Source organism: Drosophila montana, unplaced genomic scaffold (genome assembly GCF_035044405.1).
Source record: "Drosophila montana isolate Dmon_TW-CO22-7 unplaced genomic scaffold, ASM3504440v1 contig_2178_1, whole genome shotgun sequence".
Lineage (NCBI taxonomy): Eukaryota > Metazoa > Arthropoda > Insecta > Diptera > Drosophilidae > Drosophila > Drosophila montana.
Genome location: NW_026997075.1, coordinates 1,525,181 through 1,544,185, shown reverse-complemented (window position 1 = coordinate 1,544,185; position 19,005 = coordinate 1,525,181). Strand labels below are relative to the sequence as shown.

The 19,005-nt window shown below is 39.7% G+C and overlaps 1 protein-coding gene across 3 annotated transcripts in view; it reads right to left on the bottom strand.

Moving 5' to 3' along the window:
* Neto (Neuropilin and tolloid-like) overlaps positions 1–19,005 on the bottom strand; it is a 94,948-nt gene that overhangs the window by 33,346 nt on the left and 42,597 nt on the right. For all 3 annotated transcript variants that reach the window (XR_010436063.1, XM_064681000.1, XM_064681001.1), the window contains exon 3: positions 2,829–3,140. Coding sequence is in view for 2 of the 3 variants with exons in the window: in XM_064681000.1 (XP_064537070.1) it covers positions 2,829–3,140 (312 nt within the window). In the remaining variant the exon portion in view is untranslated. The remainder of the gene's footprint in view (positions 1–2,828; positions 3,141–19,005) is intronic.

The following is a 19,005-nucleotide window of genomic DNA, read 5'->3' as shown; positions in this document are numbered from 1 at the left end:
ACACAAACACTAGGAGAAAATGAAATGAAAGAAAGCAGAGCTTCCATCTATGGTATACGCTCCCCTGCCGCTCGCTTGCCCTTCCGGCGCATGTGGGCTGGAGCATCAATTTGGACTTCTGAATAGCATTTCCTGCCCACGCAGCTCAACACAAATTGAAGACTAAATGAAAAACTAACCACAAAGCTGGCAATGCCAATTGATAGACAAAACCAAACTCATTGTAATTACATTACGCAAACGTTTCAAAGAGCTCCCTCTGAGACCCAAAACTAATTATTTGCCATATTGTATACAACCTGTGAGACACATACCTATGTCCACGTCAGCTTTTGCGTCAAAGGGTATTTTAGACAATGCAAATGGAAAAGATTTTAGAGTTTTATGTGCAATCAGTACTTTACAATATTATAAAATATACGTGTGTGCATAAAATAGGTATCAGGTTGAGTTCTTTCGTTTGAAACAAACGAAATATGTCTCTATACCAGTTGATGAGATATCTATAAGGATCATTGTGATCAGCATCAACAGTGTCTGCTATCTTCTTCGAAATTTTGACCTTTTTCGATTTCGAACAGCAAATTTGGTAGAGGAATTATAAATGAATGTATTCCCAATTTTTTATCACTGTTACTCCCTCTCTTGTCTCACTCTCGCCCTACTTCGAAAATGATCGATTCGCCGCATTTTTTAAAGTAATCTTGAATTTTATAAGAGTTGCTAATAGCATAATTCATATGGAGTCATAAATTGGAGCAGTGGTATGTTTTATATGTATCACAGTGGCCACAGTTCTGGATTTGAATTCCAAGCATTTTCTCTTTTATTCTTCTACGTCTAGACTACATTTACCTTAATCTTGTATTTTTTTTATATTTGTTGCATGAAATGTGTAGAGCAAAATGCTTTAGAAATCAGTTGCACCGTATTTGTAGTTGGGAATTAAGATGAATGAATTAACAGCAATTGACTTACATAACTGAGAAGTCGTGTGTCCTTAACGCTTGCCACACACACACACACAAGTACAGACAGAGATGAATTGGAGTAAATTATACGTACACACACGTGCAAGCACACACACACACACACGCTTGATACTAATGCAGCCGCTTAACATTTGGATCGCTGGCATCAGACAACCGCCAACAGGCAACATGTTCGTACCCCCCTCCACCCAATTGGCCCTCAGGCACTGTCTATCGGCCGGCGCACCATATTGTTATGCAAATGAGCCTGCCACTCCCCATGGCAGTCAGCCTATCTTTTTCTATCTATCTATCTTTCTAGCTGTCTGTCTAAGCTAACGCACATATGTAAAGTTAATACAGGACGCAAGCACACGCACACACACAAAGTCTCTCTCTCTGTTACTCACTGAGACGCAGATACTGCTGAATCCGATGATGGTATCCGCTGATGCGTGCCTATAGAATGTCAATCACTTCATACGCTGTAGGTTTTATCTGGGCTGCTCGCTCCGCTTGCAGTCATGTTGTTCGCATTTTGTCTTAACTGACAAATGATTTTGGCCCTGTTTACAGATAAGCGTCAAGTCAAAAGCCAGTGAAGCGCAACTAGCGCAAATATGACTGCGCCTTGCCACAGGAAAGCCAAATCCTAATCCAAAGCCAAAGCCAAACTCATACCCAATCTTAAACAGAAACTGAAACCCAGTCCCTGCGTCAATCCAAATCGCATTTGGAGGCCAGCAGGATAACATGCTTACGCTTTTAATAGGAAGCGTTAGCTGATGGCTTTCTCCCTCCCGCTTCTGGTTCTGGCTCCCTAAATTGGCTGACTGACTGACATCTGAAATGTCAACACGATGGTTTTCGCGCACTGCATCTTGGTTAAGACTTGCAATTATTTGCAGTAAGTAGCGTCAGCAGCAAAGTGCTTGCCATATAAACTTTTACGAGACCTTGTTCCACCCCCTTTCGGGCGGCATTCACATGCCACAGGAAGTTGGCTCTGAACTGGCTTGCATAAAACTATATTCGAGCGATTGCCTGCAGGCTACACACATACTGCCGCATGTTTAAACTGAGTAATCATTTTGAATAAGATGAGTATTCAATAAATGCCAGCTACTGTGCACCACTTACTCATATCGATGTACACACATACTCATTTCAAAAGTGTGCATTACAGTGCCTTCTATTAGACTGACACTAATTGCAGATGCCTATTCGCATTTTATAAAATAAAAAGCATTTGTGAACATTATGTGCGTTACTTAGAAGCAATCAAACAAAATCCTAGCTAAATAAAATGAAGAAAGAACGGCTCTCTACGGCACACCGAAGAACAAATATCCTTGTAAAACTATCGGAAATATTTAAGAGCAAATTGTGAAAAACCGATCTCTCTTATGTAAGCTACATATAGTGGTCCGATCCGGTCGGTTCCTGCAACAGAAAGAAGAACCTATCCAAAGTTGCTTGACAATAGCTTTAGAACTGAGAGACTACGTTGCATAGAAACAGATAGACTGAGAGAAAGATATGGAAATATCCACTCATCTGCAGATACCTATTAAAATATTATATATTCTTTAAAGAGTGGAAAACATGTTTTCCTTCTATGCGTAATATATTTCACAACAAAATATAATACCCCTTACAAGGCTACAAAAACCATAAAAAACTTCTGTCTTCTGTATATAACCTAGTCAAGCTAAGTTCTTATCTCGCTTGAAGACGTGGGACTCAGAAATGGTTTTTAATTGGAATTTCTGTTCGACTTATTGAATTGCGCACTGCAATTAGCATGCAACATAAAACAAGTGTTCAGTAAAAGTGAATGCATTCAAAGTGACTCACCTGTTATCACTCTCGTGCAGTTAATGTTCTTTGGATACAGGTTGGGATATTCGGGACTGTAGAGCTCATTCTTGGTGGGATCTCCCTCAACGAATAGCCTGCAACGGTCCACCTGATCCTCTTCGACCTGACGCTCGTAACGGCCCGCCCGCGGCGTCCGGTAAATGGTCAACGCCTGCTCCTCATCGTCCAATTGGCTTATGGGCGTGGCAAATGCTGCGCCGTTGGCGGTGGTTTTCACCTCAGTTTGGTGGTCTCGATCGCGTGCCTTTATTGTCAGTGGGTCCAAATGTGTTGACTCGCTTGGCTCGGCTGAGGGGGGTAGAAAGAAAAGTGGAAACAAGGCTTAGACACTGCTGCCGGAAGATGTCAGCTGGATTTATGCGAGATCCTTGCGCGCGTTTCGCATATTTTCATGAAATTTACGGGGTATTATCATAATAATAATCATGAGGATTAAAATTTATGCCAGAATCGCGTTGCTTTTTATTAATAATGCGCATAACTTTTGCTGCAACAGCGAATAAATAAACTTTTCGCTGCACCTATGCAGCAGCTGCAAACTTTACGCACTTGTTACGGCAACATTAATTATCCCACACCCGCCTTCCAGCTGCCAAGCGCCAACTGCCGCCCAACACCGCCCATCAAATGGCCCCCAAAAAGTAGGCAATGCACATTTTTAAAGCCTCAACTCTGTCAATTCGCACTCGCCTACGCAAACTCGCACTCGCACTCGTACTCATACTTGTATATACTCATACGCTCATATACTCGTTTAAGTATATTTGAACTGTCGGGGCAAGTAACAGTGCAGTTGTAGCTGCAACTGTAACTGTAACTGCGTCTAAACAACAATCGTTAAGCTCATGTAAAGTGGCCCAAAGCACACACGGCAGTTACAGCGTTTATGTGTGTGAGTGGGTGTGTGTGTGTGCTTCGAGCACTTTTTGTAGGGCACTGGCATTTGCAGGCCAAAATAGCCTGTATAAAGTGTGAGCGACCTTTAGTTGCTCTTTAAAGCAATAAATATATATAAATAAAACTGTTTGTCTTGACTAATGGCTAGGTATAAGTTACATTATGTGATGTTAGTGTGCGCTAGGCAAAGGATTCTGTAATTTTCATCTACAACTGTGGAAAATAAGTGAAAAATGGATTTATGAAACTTCTTTGTGTACCATCCGAACTGCTTCAAGCTCAATTTCATTTAGCTCATTTTATATTTCATCCAATGGAAATCAACTTTATTTTCATCTATGAAAAATATAAATAAAATAATTAGAATTGAAAACAATTTAACAAACGAAATTTAATATAATTTTATTTCAAGGGAAATTGAAATTTTGTTTTAAATAGTTATAGGTTCTAATTATTTCATTTGAACCCGCATCCTGTAATAATTAATTAAATTTTCTCTTGTTGGCTTTTTGTTACCACAAAGTTTATTAATGCTATGCAGAGCTGTGTGTGTGTGTGCGTGTGTATATGCAAGCGCCTACACTTATATCGTTTATGGCTCCTTTTGCTGCTGGCAAGTGTAACATGCATTTGCACAAAGTTTGAATTACCTCAGTATACGTTTTATGAGGCGTAGAGTATTAACGCCCAGTGGCACACACACACACACACATGCGCACGCATATTAACAGTACACTCTGTCGGTGTGTGTGTGTGTGTGTGTATGTTTGCGATTGCCAAAGTGTTTGCGCCGCATTATATGGCTGCTAGTGCCTAATGATGTAGCAACAAATTTAATAAACATATTAAGTGTTGATGTTTTTGTAATCGCACAGCCGGCTCCACCCACCGCCCGCTACCTACTACGCGATGCCACTTTTTGCTGTAGGTTGATGTTATTGCTCTGTGCGCCGCATGTGGCATCTATGGGTAAATACTTGTTAAAGTTTGTACATGTGTGTGTGTGTGTGTGTGTGTGTGTGTGTGTGTGTGTGTGTGTGTGAGTGGGAGCGTGCTCTATATGGCATCCATTTGCCGTATGTCAGAGCTGCTTATTTCCGTTGCCGTTGTCGATGCTGCTGCCACTTGTCGTTGTTAGCATCGTGCGACAATTTGCAACATAAATTAAATTAAATGCAAATTAATTTTAACAACAATATTTAATACTATTTCTCATTTAGCTTTTATGTGCATATAGTACTGCCAATAATATGTACATATAGGCTGTTGCTACTTGCATCCATAAATCAGAAGAGCAAACCGAGTTCAAGCTTGGTCTAAACTCTTCAATTAAAACATGCCTTATTTTGAGACTAGGAAAATGAAATGCTTGAGTCTTTTTAATTTGATCCCATTAGTATTAATGGCATGTCTATGGTGTGTATGTGTGTGTGTGTGTGTGTGTGTGTGTGTGTGTGTGGGTTGACGTGTTCGTTGTTTGCATTGTTAGCAAAATTTCAGACCATTTGGTTGCGAACTACTTTGATGTGGGTTTTCGTCTATGGTTATTGTGTGTGTTTTGGTTGATTGGATTTATTGACTAACTTTGGCTGCGTTAAGGCCAGTCTAATTAAATACATGCCCGCATTTATTAATTAGTGTTTCTATAGTCTTGACCACAAATTTAAAATGATATTTTAGTATGCCATTAATTATATACATGATAATTCACTTCACTTGATAATATGAAATTCGCATAGAGGGCCCAGTTCCATTTGGTCGATTGATTTTCTATTCAAACTCAACGTGAAGTGGACTCATGCTGGTTTTGAATACAATCTTGAGCAATTCGCTCAATTAGTACACAACTTATTAATGCATATAAGTTTTAATTACTTATATGATGCCCAACCCGAACAGCCTGAGCATTTTGTGCCCATTTATTGGAGCTGGCGCACTTTCGTTAAGCCAGCACTGTGTGAGTTTCGCCTGCTCGTTGGCAGGCTCGATGTTTGCTTCGGGCTGTTTGTCCTTTTTGGGCCACCTCATCAGAGACTGTTCCTTGATGGGTTCGCACTTTCGCTCAGTTTGTGTCTTTAATTGCGCTTTTAAGTGTGACTGATTGTATTGACACTTGCAGCCCGGGCTGTGCTGGCACTTTATTGAATTGCCTCGGCAAAGAGGCAGCTGTAAATGGTATGCAAGGGCAGAACCTGAGCAGGTGGCGACGCGAAAAGCCCATTTGCCACTATGTCACGGGAGCTTAGCAAATATGTCTGGCGTGGCGGCGGGCATCGGAGGTTTTGCGACTGGGTTGCTTAATTGTAAATTTAACACGCTTCACCCTACCGCTCCTCGCACCTCGCCCATCGCCTGTTATCCGTCCCTACGCATTCCCTTGAAATGCCACACACATTGTCGTGGCCTCGTTATTACCGCACACAGCAGCTGCGCTTGTTCACACTTTTGTTTTAGTTGTAATACCCTTGTCGATCTGCTTTTGCGCCCATAAGTTTAACTTTCAACTTTTGGTATCCGCACCCACGCACACACACACACACACACACACACACACACACACACACACACACACACACACACACACACACACACACACACACACACACACACACACGCACACACTTGATTTAGCCGCGCTCAGTCGCTGTTCATTTATATTCATATTTGCATGAGTGTGTGTGGGTGTGCGAGCGTGTGTGTGTGTGGGTGTGTATGTGTGTGCGCGTTAGCTGTTTGGCATTTACGTATCTTAGCCCTGCCACGCCCCATACAGCCCCCGCTGCCACTGGCATCCGCATGTATCGCCATCGTCGCCGTCGCCGTCGCCGTCGTCGTCGTCGTCGTCGTCGTCGTCGTCGTAGTTGTTGTTGCATGTATTTCATTCGCAGCAGTTATTTGCTTTAATACACTCAATAGACTTAACACATTTTGCACGCCTCACTTCATCCGGTGGCAGCGGCGGCGGCAGTGTAGGCAACACCGAGCGGCATACCGCCCCTCGCTGTGCCACAACGCACCACCCGCTGTTCTGTAGTTTTCTGCAATAAATTTTGCATTTTGCTTGCAGCGCCAGCGACAACCAGAGACAGGGAGACGATAGAGAGAGAGGGAGGGGCTTTGGCATTGCTTTGCCTGCGACATTCCATTTTTGTGTCAGACAGCTCCGACTCCAGCTTATACGATGTATGCATGTGTTTGCCCCTACTCAGCCCTGCAATCCCCTGCCCCTCCCTCGACCCCCTTGGTCGACACCACTCGGTTACTGTGACTTGTCCATGACTGTGTGCATATTTATAGTTTTGTATTGTCTGCTGCCGTCGACGCTATTATCCAAAACAAAAAAAAAGAAAAGCGAAACCCTTATGCGACGACATCGAACATTTTATATCCTTGGCAAGACGTTCTGTAGGGACTTTCATTTCTGGCCCATATGCCAGGGGAAGCCATAAAATATGAAGCCTTGGGCATGGCAAACTGCTTTCAAGTCGATCTTATTCGATAAGTCTTAGTTTTTATATTTCTCTTACCAGCAAATAATCTGAATAGGGTATGGTAAAGGAGGGAAGTGCAAGTGTATGAGGCAGATTATCAGCATTTTTGCAGTAACACATTAAAGTAGGCTTTCGCGACTTTTCACTGCTTACAATTCTCAAGTGGTTATAGCCTCGAGCTGGGGAAAAGGGCTGGCAAAACCTAGAGTCTGCTGGTGATAGCAATGGCAGGTTCTTCTTCTTGTTGATTAAGATTGTAGTCTACTGATAATATTTTTTTAATCATTTTTATATTTGAATTTCAAGATAATTGATTCAAATTTTTTAAATATTTTAATTGTCAAAGGAAACGAATCATTTTTAATTTAATTAATTTGCTTACGTCAACGAGTCGCATTTTATATATTTTTATTAAACTAAGAGCTAGAAAATTATTTTAATACTTTTCTCCAAACGCTTTGAAGTTTACAGCTTGATAAATATTCAAGTAATTCATATGGTAAAATAATAATAACGTAAAAAGTTTTCAGTTACGTTAGAGAGATGCACATAGCGAGGGGGTAGGGGGAATAGAATGGCTTCAATGGGGAAAGCACAGCCATTGTTAGCTGCATAAAATGAAACTGATAAGGACATCTGCAGATAAAGTTATTATTATTATTAAATGCATGTGTAACTGCAGCAGGAAAACATAATATCCGAAAGAGGATTGCCTGCCAGTTGAGTTTGGCTCCGGCTCTGCAGTTGCTGCTATAAGGGGTTACTAAGTAAACAAATATTGTATTTTATTTTTACAGCAACAGCAGCTTATGCCAAAGGACCTCCTTAACAACAGAAGTATCCCTGTCATAAGTTACTAATTGGTTACGCTAGCAGCTGTTGAGCCAAAGTGTCCTGCTAGTTGAACAACTCTTGAACAAATTAGACCCTAATGCATATATGTAACATAACGAGTTTAATACTTTGATACGCCAGAAAGCTTTCTAAAAACGCGACTTTAAAAATCATTCAAAGTTAAGTATCTTAAGATGCGTTTAAGCAGCGGGCGAGCGCCTGAGAGGGTAAATATATGAGAATATATAGTGCAACTCAGGAACGGAACTCTTAACTTCTCAACATAGTTTCGGGATTTGCCATTAATAATAACAATACGAGCATCTAAGCTGGCAGCTTCTCAGCACAGCACATGACGTATACGCCCTGTTTGATGGATTTGAAACTGGTTTCGTGAAACGCCAGTTTCGAGCACATTTGATTTTTACATTTAGCATTTGAGGCTTAGAAAATCATTTGTGGGGGCGTCTGCTGTCGAGTGGACAACACGTTGCGGTTGAATGAAGCTTCTCGGCTCATAAATCATCAAAATTTGACAAAAATTTCACTGATGATTGATAACAACAAACATTCTTTAAATTGGCCAAACAAATGAGTTTTTCAAGAATTCAATTTGTACATTTATTTATATTTTTTATTTTATTTATATTATTTTGGCATTTCTCGCAGTTGAGACTGACTTTAAGACGCGTTTCTGTTGAGCATTGCAAACACTTTAAATTGTCAAATTATATTGTGTCCAAATGAATCAGACTATTGAACAATTTGACAAGCAGTAAATTAAGTATTATATATTGACAATTATGAACTTCCAATTCAATTAGAAACTGGGTCGAAAATATGAACTGCTTGTCAAGGAGCATAGACTTGTGGGAATGATTGCACTCCAAATTGGCCCCATGCTAACGCTGGGCAACATTTTGTGCTCCTGCTAAATTCTCGACTGTGAAACGTGCAATGTGCAACAGACAAGTGCAACTGCGGGCCGCTACTCGCAATTAACATTGAAAAAGCTTTACTTAATGGCTTGCGACTAAGAGGCCATATAATTGCCAGAAACAAACAGACAGCGTGGGAGCATAGATAGATATATACGGGGGGAGTTGGGGCAGCGAGCGAGAGAGAAAAGTTTTGCACAATTTATTGTTGTTCTCTATGTAGCGCAAATACGTTAGCATTGTGCATTTCAACAATTTAAAGCTTAAATACATGAAAATAGCTTAAGCTGAATGCAATTACAAATGAAATATTGATGTTTGCATCTGAGCGAGGGTAGTTTATAATGTTTGCGATAGAACCAAGACTGAAAACCTTCGAATGTCAAAGGTCAGATAAACGGGGCGGGGCCTTGCCTCAAGCCTTAAACCGAACTACCGAAAAGTTTTGTCTGGTTTGCAGACTTGAAAATTTCTTGGAAAATCGTTCAAAAATTTGAGTTCACTTTTTTGCATCCCAATCTGAACTTTGTTAACTGCCCTTGTGCGTAGCGCTTAAGGTACATCCGCCAAAAACACAGGGATATGATTTTGTTGCATGTTTTCACGGCTGACGTGCCATTATTTGTAAGTGGCAGGTACATAATTCAGAGGTACTTCAACAACATCATCGTCATCCTTATCCTGGGAGCTATTGCTGCCGTGCATGACGATGTCGACTTCAATATAATGGGCCAAGCGCAACAATAACTGCGTCGCAAGTGCGGCAGACAAATGCAGCTCCAAAGTTTGCCAGCATCGAGAGGCGATGTGGATGTGGATGCGGATGCTGATATGTGGCACGAGCATGGCAAACCCTTCTGGCAAAACGCCCCGATCAAGAGATTCCGTTCGTTTTTCTGAATTTCAATTTGCTGCTGTGCAGCGCCCATAAATAAAATCTGTTTTATTATTTTCGGCATAAGCAGCTGCCAAGTGTGGCGCACTCAGAGACGCACAAACTTGGTGGCAAGGCCAACCCCAGCCCCCTTTTCACACCATCTTGAGACTGGCTGTCACTCACTTACGTGCTCGTTTCGCCACAATACAATCTGATGTTGCAATTAACAGTAGAACGTGCAGTCTGGCAACATTTGGCATATACTGTTTAATTACCCAACATCGAATATAATTTGTCATAAATTTAACAATTATTCCAGCTGGTAATCATATGTCTGTCTGTTATAAGATTGATAGGCCTTAAATTAAATAGAATGCAAAGGGAAATTCACAAAGAGAGGGCTCTATTGTTATGCCTGGGGCTCCCTAAGTGAGCAAGAGTTGCTCCACCTACCTCCTGATGAGGGGCACCAGTACGCTGAAGGAGAAGCTGGGGAGACAATCTCTTTTCCCCCTCGTTTATTGGCTGAACATTCAGCAGCAGCAGCTGCTGCTGGCGACAGTTTCAGCAGTCTGCTATAAATTCGAGGCTAACCTTTGTGAGGAGTTAGCCTGAATTGCAGCTATTCATGGCTATTCATGAAAATATTGATGATGGTTCCTTTTACGCCCTTTTTTTATAATTTAAACTTCAACAAACCCCAATGATAATGTCCAATGTGCACAGCAAGCGCCCCTGAGCAACTAATATAAAAATATTTATTAACTAGATTTCCGGTTGAAATCGGTTTCATTAAATGTCGACTGTCGCTTAAACATAACAATTTCTTCCTTTTTTTAAATTTTCCATAATTTTAATTATATATATTGCCCAGCTAAGATCAAAGCACACTGACAAAGCAATTTTTGTTGTTGTGTCAATTAACCCGTGAAACGGATTTATAGGGATACAGCAGATGAAATTGGCCTGGAGCTATTATATAGCTGATGTTGCATAAACAAGGTAAACGGATGAAACAAACACAATCCTCTTAGCCGGATATCTCCCAATTGAATTCCAATTGTTTCGTGTAAAAACCAATAAATGTGCAGCATGTGCATTTATTGAATGAACCATTTTAGGAATGGTTCCGCTCTATTTACATAACTCACAAAGCATTGAAGATTTACTTTTTGCTATTTGAGCTGGGCAAATGTCAGCATTTCAATTGGAATTCAATTTAATCGGATTGACTAGGGTTGGCGATTAGCGCTTGAAAGTTGCGAGTTGTATATTAGAAAATGTTTATTGTGTACATCAATATGACTTTTGGCAGGGTAACTCTCAGTTAGGCAAACTCAATTGTGGTTGTTTTAAGTGCTTAATGCGGGTACTTTTTTTTTGTTTTGTGCATGACAAATGCAATTTACAATAGGGATTCGTTGATTCGGACAAAGCCCACTGCCAGCCAACCCACCGCAACTAGTTGATCCGCTTGTCAATCTGTCAAGCCAAACTAAATATTTACGGTGGAATAATTTCCAAGTGCATGGAGACAGGATGCCAAAAATCAGCCAAGTGTATCACATGGCTTTGTAATGACAGACCAAAGGACTGTCAGAGCCGCAGACTCGATGCCAAACAATAATTTGCTTATATTGTGGTAAGAGTAACTCTTTTTTCTTTTTGCTTTGCACTTTTCCGTCGCGGCAAAATGTTCGAAATTGTTAAATTGAAATGAAATGCCCGACAATTGAATTGCGCCAAGCAAATGGAGAGGCAGGCTCATGTCAAAGCCAAAGGCAATGGCAAAGGCAAATGGCAAAGCGAATACGGAGCGGCTGGCTAGGGTAGAGTGCAGTGTAGGGGATACGGCATAGAGGCACAGCAAAGCCGCGACAACGTCGACGACGATGATGATGATGATGATGATCTATTAACCCCAACTGCGTGCAAGTGCGATTGGATGGTGGAGGCACATGGCCTGCCACCGACAACGCCACCGTTGCTGCTGCCATTTTAATTTGCGTGAAAGCGCAAAAAGATTTCAAAATTAAATCAGTGTGCGGCGGAGAGGACAATGCTTCCCCGTCAGAACAGATGAGCACGTGCACTGCAATTGAGACCAGCAGAAAACGTAGCGAAACGTTCCCGAATGGAACTCTTTTTAACAGACCTGAACTGCACTGTGACCGAGCTCCATGAATCTTTCCACTTGCCCAACCGCTCCCAAACACACATTCTACGTGTGTCCGTGTGTGTCCGTGTGTGTATGTGTGTGTGTGGTGAAGCATGTCCTGATAGAGCCCAAAATGAAAATCTGCAAGCAAACAGTCAATGTAACACGGCAAATTTGATTTGGATGGGCTGCGTTTCACACTGGCTGCTGCTTTTTATGTCCGCTTGTTGAAAATTCGCAGCCCCCCATCTGAGTGAATATATCGACACACAACAGGTGAGCGAAAGTGCTACCAGCTGTCAGCATACTAGATGAAACTGAGACTAACACAGCACAAAAATATGAATATCAAGCTCCAATGGCGAGAAAACCGAACCGCTCCACATGCATAAATGGGAAAACTCTATAGCACGCATGTTTTATCAATATTTAATGTGTTCGAGGTATTTAAATTTAATTTTTTTTTTATATTTTTTTGATAAAATCGGGGTATAAAAGGAAATTGTGTATGAAGACGAGCTGTATTGAGTAAGTTGTCTTAAATTAGTCAAAAATATGGATGAAATTTAAATAATATTTATTGTGCCCAACAAGGGATGAAATAGAAAAGTAACTTACAAAAGGATCAATTAGGTTTAAATATAACTTTAATTGAAACGCACCGTCTCGAGTTTGGAACTTCCATTTCATAAGCCAAGCTAGTTACTTACAAAAATGTCTAACTTTTGAGTCTCAGTCTCAAGGTATAAATATCTGTTGTCCAACCAATTTTGATAAGACGTCATTTTTTATGTGACAAGCTAAGGCTTGAATCAATTTTAGCCCCAATCTTGCAAATAGAAAAAAATATGGCTTGAAAATATTCAGTTGAATTTATAATTAAGAATTGTTAATTCAATAGTTTCATTGAATTTGTGCAAAAAAAATTGTAAAGCAGGGCTTAAAGATTGGATTTAAGATTTTCTTAAAATTAAATTAAATAATTTTAATTTATATCGTGAATCATTTTATATACGCCTCATCCATTTACATGGTCGTGCATGCTTAAAAGAAACAGGAACTTAAAGGTCCAGTCGTTTAATAGTTGGGTACAATCCGAACTGTGGGAGGTCGAAAAGGCGACCCGAAGTTCGCCTTAGAGAAGTCTAGGGCGTTGTCACGTATTGCTGGTTACCTCAGGGACAAGTTGGTTGGCATGGATCCGCAGTCTGTCGTTTTAGCGACTGAAGTGCCAATTGATTTGGGCACAGACTGGAGACACGCCCAGATCTTTGTATAGAGTACGATTTCGGACATACCAATGAGCGCCCGACAACCTTGTTTAAATAGCGCTTTGGGACAACTCTAGCCGCTCGACAGCCCCCAGATTGGGATACCCCAAGTCCAAGCAGGCATCAATATAGTTATATATTAATATTTTATGTCGTAGCACAAAAGCCACTATGTTCTCCTCAGGGGTCAGTCAGGCGTCAGGTTGCATGCTTTAAAACGAACTAGTTCTTTTATAATGAACCCGTTTTTAAACACTATAAAGATCTTTGTTTGCTTGTTTAGCGGTTGTTATTACCGATCTAACGTCAGTAGCAAAAGCACAGCTCATTTAGCAATGTTTATTCGTCAGCTTATGAAGCTGTCTATCTATTAAAAAGTAAGCGGACATAGAAACTGATAAATAAAATGCATGGCCAAGAATAATAGCCGCAAGGATTGAGTGTTACCAGCGAACTGAACAACGACAACAACAACAACCAGAGCGCAGCTAAACAGTAGAGTAGAAAAAAAAAAATAAACAAAAAGAAAAAGAAAAGCCAAAGAAAATTTTACAAATAAATAAGTGAAGAGGACAGCAAACATCCTGCACGCAACACAATGTACATTGGCACAGAAAAACTGTCTGTGGCGTGGAGGAGCGTGAGAGGCGCGGGGGTAGCATGTCGTTGGATGGACGCATTGTTGCCAACTTAGATTAAAAGTGATAGCCAGCAGCGTTCGCAGCGCGCCAATTGAGAAAGCAATCACAAAAACGCACTGAGGCCGTGGGTTGGAGAGATAGCAATCCGAAGCCGGCCGTCTGAGACTAAGAGATACCCTGTAAGCTGATCGAAAGTCTGCTTCGCATAATTTTCACAAAAAACTACTGAGTGCATACCCTATCTTTATGCAATTTTCGGAATAGTTCCACAATGGGATACCCTGTTGGATATGCGCTTTAGATACAAGGCAAAAAAGAACGATAATAGGGTGGGAAAACATAAGCAAACGGAAAATAAACGGAAAATGGGAACGCGAACGGGATAAGCGACAAAAACTAGCGCGCTTGAGAAAAACAATTTATAATTGAAATCAGTGTCAAGACAGAGCCACAACAAGAAGAAGAACAACAACAACATTGGCAAAACAAGCTAAGCCAACGACAAGAACAAACAAGCATGTTGCTGCAAGCGGCAATTGCAATGGGGCAAGCGTTGCGGCACTTAACTCAAATGGCCAACAGCTGAGAAAGAGAAAATGGTAGGAAAAAGCGCGTTAGCTGCTGAAATTAGAGGCAAAAATAAAAACACAAATTAGCTAATGTTAAATAAAGCCAATTTCGTTAAAGTTGTGCAAGCTGCCGCTGCCGCTGCCGATGCTGCTGCCGTTGCACGAGTGGCATGAGGGGCACTGTCAGCGGCAGCGGACCCAGGCACAGATATGAGCCCCCAGGGGCAATGGCAATGCGTCCCTTCACAATTGGGTCAACTCACATTTGGAGCAAAACTGGCAAATGCGACGAGCCGTAAACAGTGAGGCATAAAAACAGCTTCGAATTTCAGATATTCTTAAATGCCAGCCAACTCTTTCAACTCTCGCTCTAAACGCTTTAAGTTCCATTAAATTAATTGTCAATTAGACTGTGGGCGGGGCGAATGGACGAGTGGGTTGAACTCAAAATAAAATGGCATCAATAATTTAAGGCTCTGGCCATGAATAAGGAAAATATTGCAATGCAAAGTCAAATGTATTAGAGAGCAAAAAGACAATTTCAATCCGATTAGGGAATAGATATATATCCATATATATATATTAAAATATCTATATCTTGCTCGATGCCTATTCAATGAGATTTTTCTACTCTTACTGCAAGGTTCTCCTGAATCAAGCAATCACCTGTTCTTTTTCTCAGGAACTGTCATAATCTTACATCTGATCTACAAATCTTAAATCCTTTCTCTCTGCAATCTCTTGTTAACACAAGTCCAGTAATTGTGACCTTGCAGCATTTTTGTTAGTCCATGGCTCAATCGATGTTGAATGCAGCTTGAGAGCTTGGTAATGCTCGAGCTAACCCATTAACATGAACATATGGTCTCATTAGAAGGACTAATGAGAATGAGTGCCGCTTCTCAATAGATATCGCTGCCACGGACCACGGACCAGCTAGCAGTTGAGATTAATGATGGTAATAAACACATATCTAACTAAAAATTGTGGAGTTTAGAAACAATTAAATATAAATGATTAATGGATTGTAGCGTTATCCTGTTCCGCGCGCTAATGTGGTAACAATTTATTTTTTTGTATGCTACATTAAAACACAGTTTGCGTTAACATAGCATAAAATGTACTTAAAATATTACCCTGAAATGGTATCTGCCTCGACATTCTACCTGCTAGCTAAACTTTTGATTTGGCCAACAAAACTGAGCTTCAGAGGGGGCCTAATTAATGGGCCAGCACTGGAATGGGAAGCACTTTTGCCAGTTTCCAATTTCAAGTAAATGTTTAAAGTCAAACAAATAATTGTAGGGAGCAGCAGAAATGGACGCTCCAGTTGATTTCCAGAGGCGATGAACCGAATTTGTTTGTCTATTGCCTTTTAATTCGTTTGGTTTTCAAGGAAAACCCAGACGGAGCTCATTATTATGCAATGCAATTTGATCAAGCTGTTGAAAACGTTGTTGTTGGCATTTTAAGTTATGCATATTTAAATTGAATTCAGCTTTTTGGTTAGTTTTCGATATTCAATTGAAGTGCCACGCCCCACTCTCCCGTTATATTGCCAGACATGACACGTGAAGGTCGAACCTTTGACATTTTTTTTTTTTTCTTTCTTTCGATTTTTAGATTTCCGTTAAGATGCCTTTGCTCTGCACGCTCCTGTGACGAAGCTTAGCATCTTCTGAGGATTGCAAATTATTCCGGATCTGGTACCATTTTTCATGTCAAAATTATTTAATTATTGGTGAAGCAGAAAAAAATGCAGACAGGAATGTTCAAAGTAATCAGACTAACGTCTAACAGATACCTCGCACTCACAGAAATATATAAAATATATTAATTGTGCGCAATTTCGAATTCGAATTTCATCAGAAATGTAGCTGACATCAGCAGATTTCCGTTATTGTTGATGATTGATGTTCAATTAGACGTGAACATAAATTAGGTACACATTGATAATGCCAGGCTCTATTTTTCAATTATATTTCTATACACATTCTGGTAAAGAAACAGGGTAGCATATAAAGCGCCCACATTGAATGTGTAAGCGTAAATGTATCCCGATTTGATGCTCCTTCTATTTTTCTGCTCTGGGCTGTTGTGTAAAGGTCGTGTTTATGGCATGTATTAATTTTCCGTCAATCCGGCATAGGGAAAACGGGCGGGCGGCCGGCAGCTGTTATCGCTATCCTAAAATTTCGATCTCGTCTCCTCCATCATCAGCGCCAGCCAGGGGCCACACGCAAATCTGAAGAAGGCCGTTAAGTGGGCTTAATTGTTATGACTACAGTTGTGAGTGATGCTTAATTCGCAACCGGAATAGTAAACATTATTGCTTTTTTCAATTAAGTCTCTAAGTACATCGCCCTCGGTTGTGCCTTTCAAAAACATGTTGCCTTTCCGGGAAGCACTTTAAATATATTCGATTTCAAAGATGGAAAGGGATTTATCCTTTCTTTTTACTTCGTTTCATTTCGTACATTCGCAATACTTTTATTGCGTTGTAATAAATGGCCACAATATTTGCAATTAACAAACAAAGAAGCCAATAAATTTTTTTTTCCAGCAATTTTTGTTGTGCAGCAACTTCGCTACTCTTTGAGAAATACTTTTCATTTGACAAGGGCAAATCTCAATTTAATTTATGGAGTGCAATTTTAAAATATTTACGACATGTTAATCCAACAGAAGCACGAATAAAATGTCAAAAGATTCTGAAAAATATTACAATCAGTGCATTTAAAATATATGAAAACTCTGTCATGCATGTGGGAAATACATATATGCAAACAATTTCATATACCTCTTGCGCTCATATATATTAAAATGCATTTAAGTGTAAAAATATCATATTAAAACCTCTACTGACAAGCATTTTTTAATAACTTTGATGTTTATTTTTCTATCGTTGAGCGTTGGAACATCAGTAATGAAAGGCCAGTTGTGCAAATTTAATATCTCTTTTTTTTCTTTAGATTAGTAAGTTTATTGATGAAATACTTGGACTGTATAGAAGCCAGTTGGCCAGAATAGAGCATACAAACTTTAATCAGTAACAAAAAGGGCCAGTATTGCATATTTATCTTCTTTCCTTAAATTTTGGAAAAAACAAAAATGTGGTCAATTTATGATTGAGAAGTTTATTGATGAAATATTTGGACTTTATTCAAGGCAATATCTTTCAAACTTTGGCCAGAACTGAGCAAATAAACTGGATCGACTAGTAATTAAATTGGTTATTAAAAAGGCCAATTGTGTAAATGTATCTCCTTTTCTTACATTTTGGAATAAACGGAAGTGTGCTCAGTTCATGATTGAGAAGTTTATTGATGAAATACTTGGACTTTATTCAAAGCAATTTATTTCAAGTTTTGGTCAGAATAGAGCAAATAAACTAAAATCAGTAACAAAAAAGACCAGTAGTGTATATTTATCTCCTTTTCTTAAATTTTGGAAAAAACCAAAATGTGGTCAATTCATGATTGAGAAGTTTATTGATGAAATACTTGAACTTTATTCAAGGCAATATATTTCAAACTTTGGCCAGAACGGAGAAAATAAACTGGATCGACTAGTAATTAAATCAGTAACGGAAGGGGCCAGTTGCGTAAACTAACTTCTGCGAAATACGGGAATGTGTTTAATTTATGATTGAGAAGCTTATTGAGGAAATAGTTGGACTGTATTCAAGGCAATATTTGATACATTTTGGCTAGAAAGTGGAGCGATTATGAAATGGATATACTAGTACTTAAATCATCAAGTCTGTAAAAAACAAGTTGCATAATTCGCCCTCTTTTTGTTTCATTTTGGAAAATACGGCAATGTTTTCAAAGTTTTTTGGTGAATTAGTGGGACTTTATATGAGGCAATATCTTTGACATTTTTGCTAGAAAATATACTGGAACTATTAATACTTAAATTGTGAATCGCTTCATCGAAGAGGCACGGCCAAATTGACTGTGTACCAAGCAAACTCTGGCTATGCAGTGTTGCCACCTTTTCTAATGGTTTTTACGAACTTCACAAAATAAAAAAGTGTCAAGAAACCAGGAAAAGTAAGTTCAAGCGACACGCTAAACTTTTTAAACATGAATATTAAATAAGTTCACCAAAGGCGATTACCGCTTAGCAGTAATAATGTATAATATCGATGCTTTTTATATTATGTATCTTGCTATATATGTATATGTACTCGTATATATATACACTAGCGGGTATAACCCGGCCTTGCTCGTGGCACGTATGTTATAAAATCAATGTTTTCAAAAAGCTTTGAAAATGATTTTGAAACTGATCGGACGGGAATCAACCAACTTTTATGCAAATCGGACAAAACTTAAAATTCACCAAAAAAATCTTTGAAATGCATTTTCCACCGAAGGGATTTAGATTTTGCGGCAAATGTGAAATGTGATTTTTCAAAAAGTGTGAAACACCCCTCAAATTAATTTGAACATAGATCTTTGAAAATGAGTTT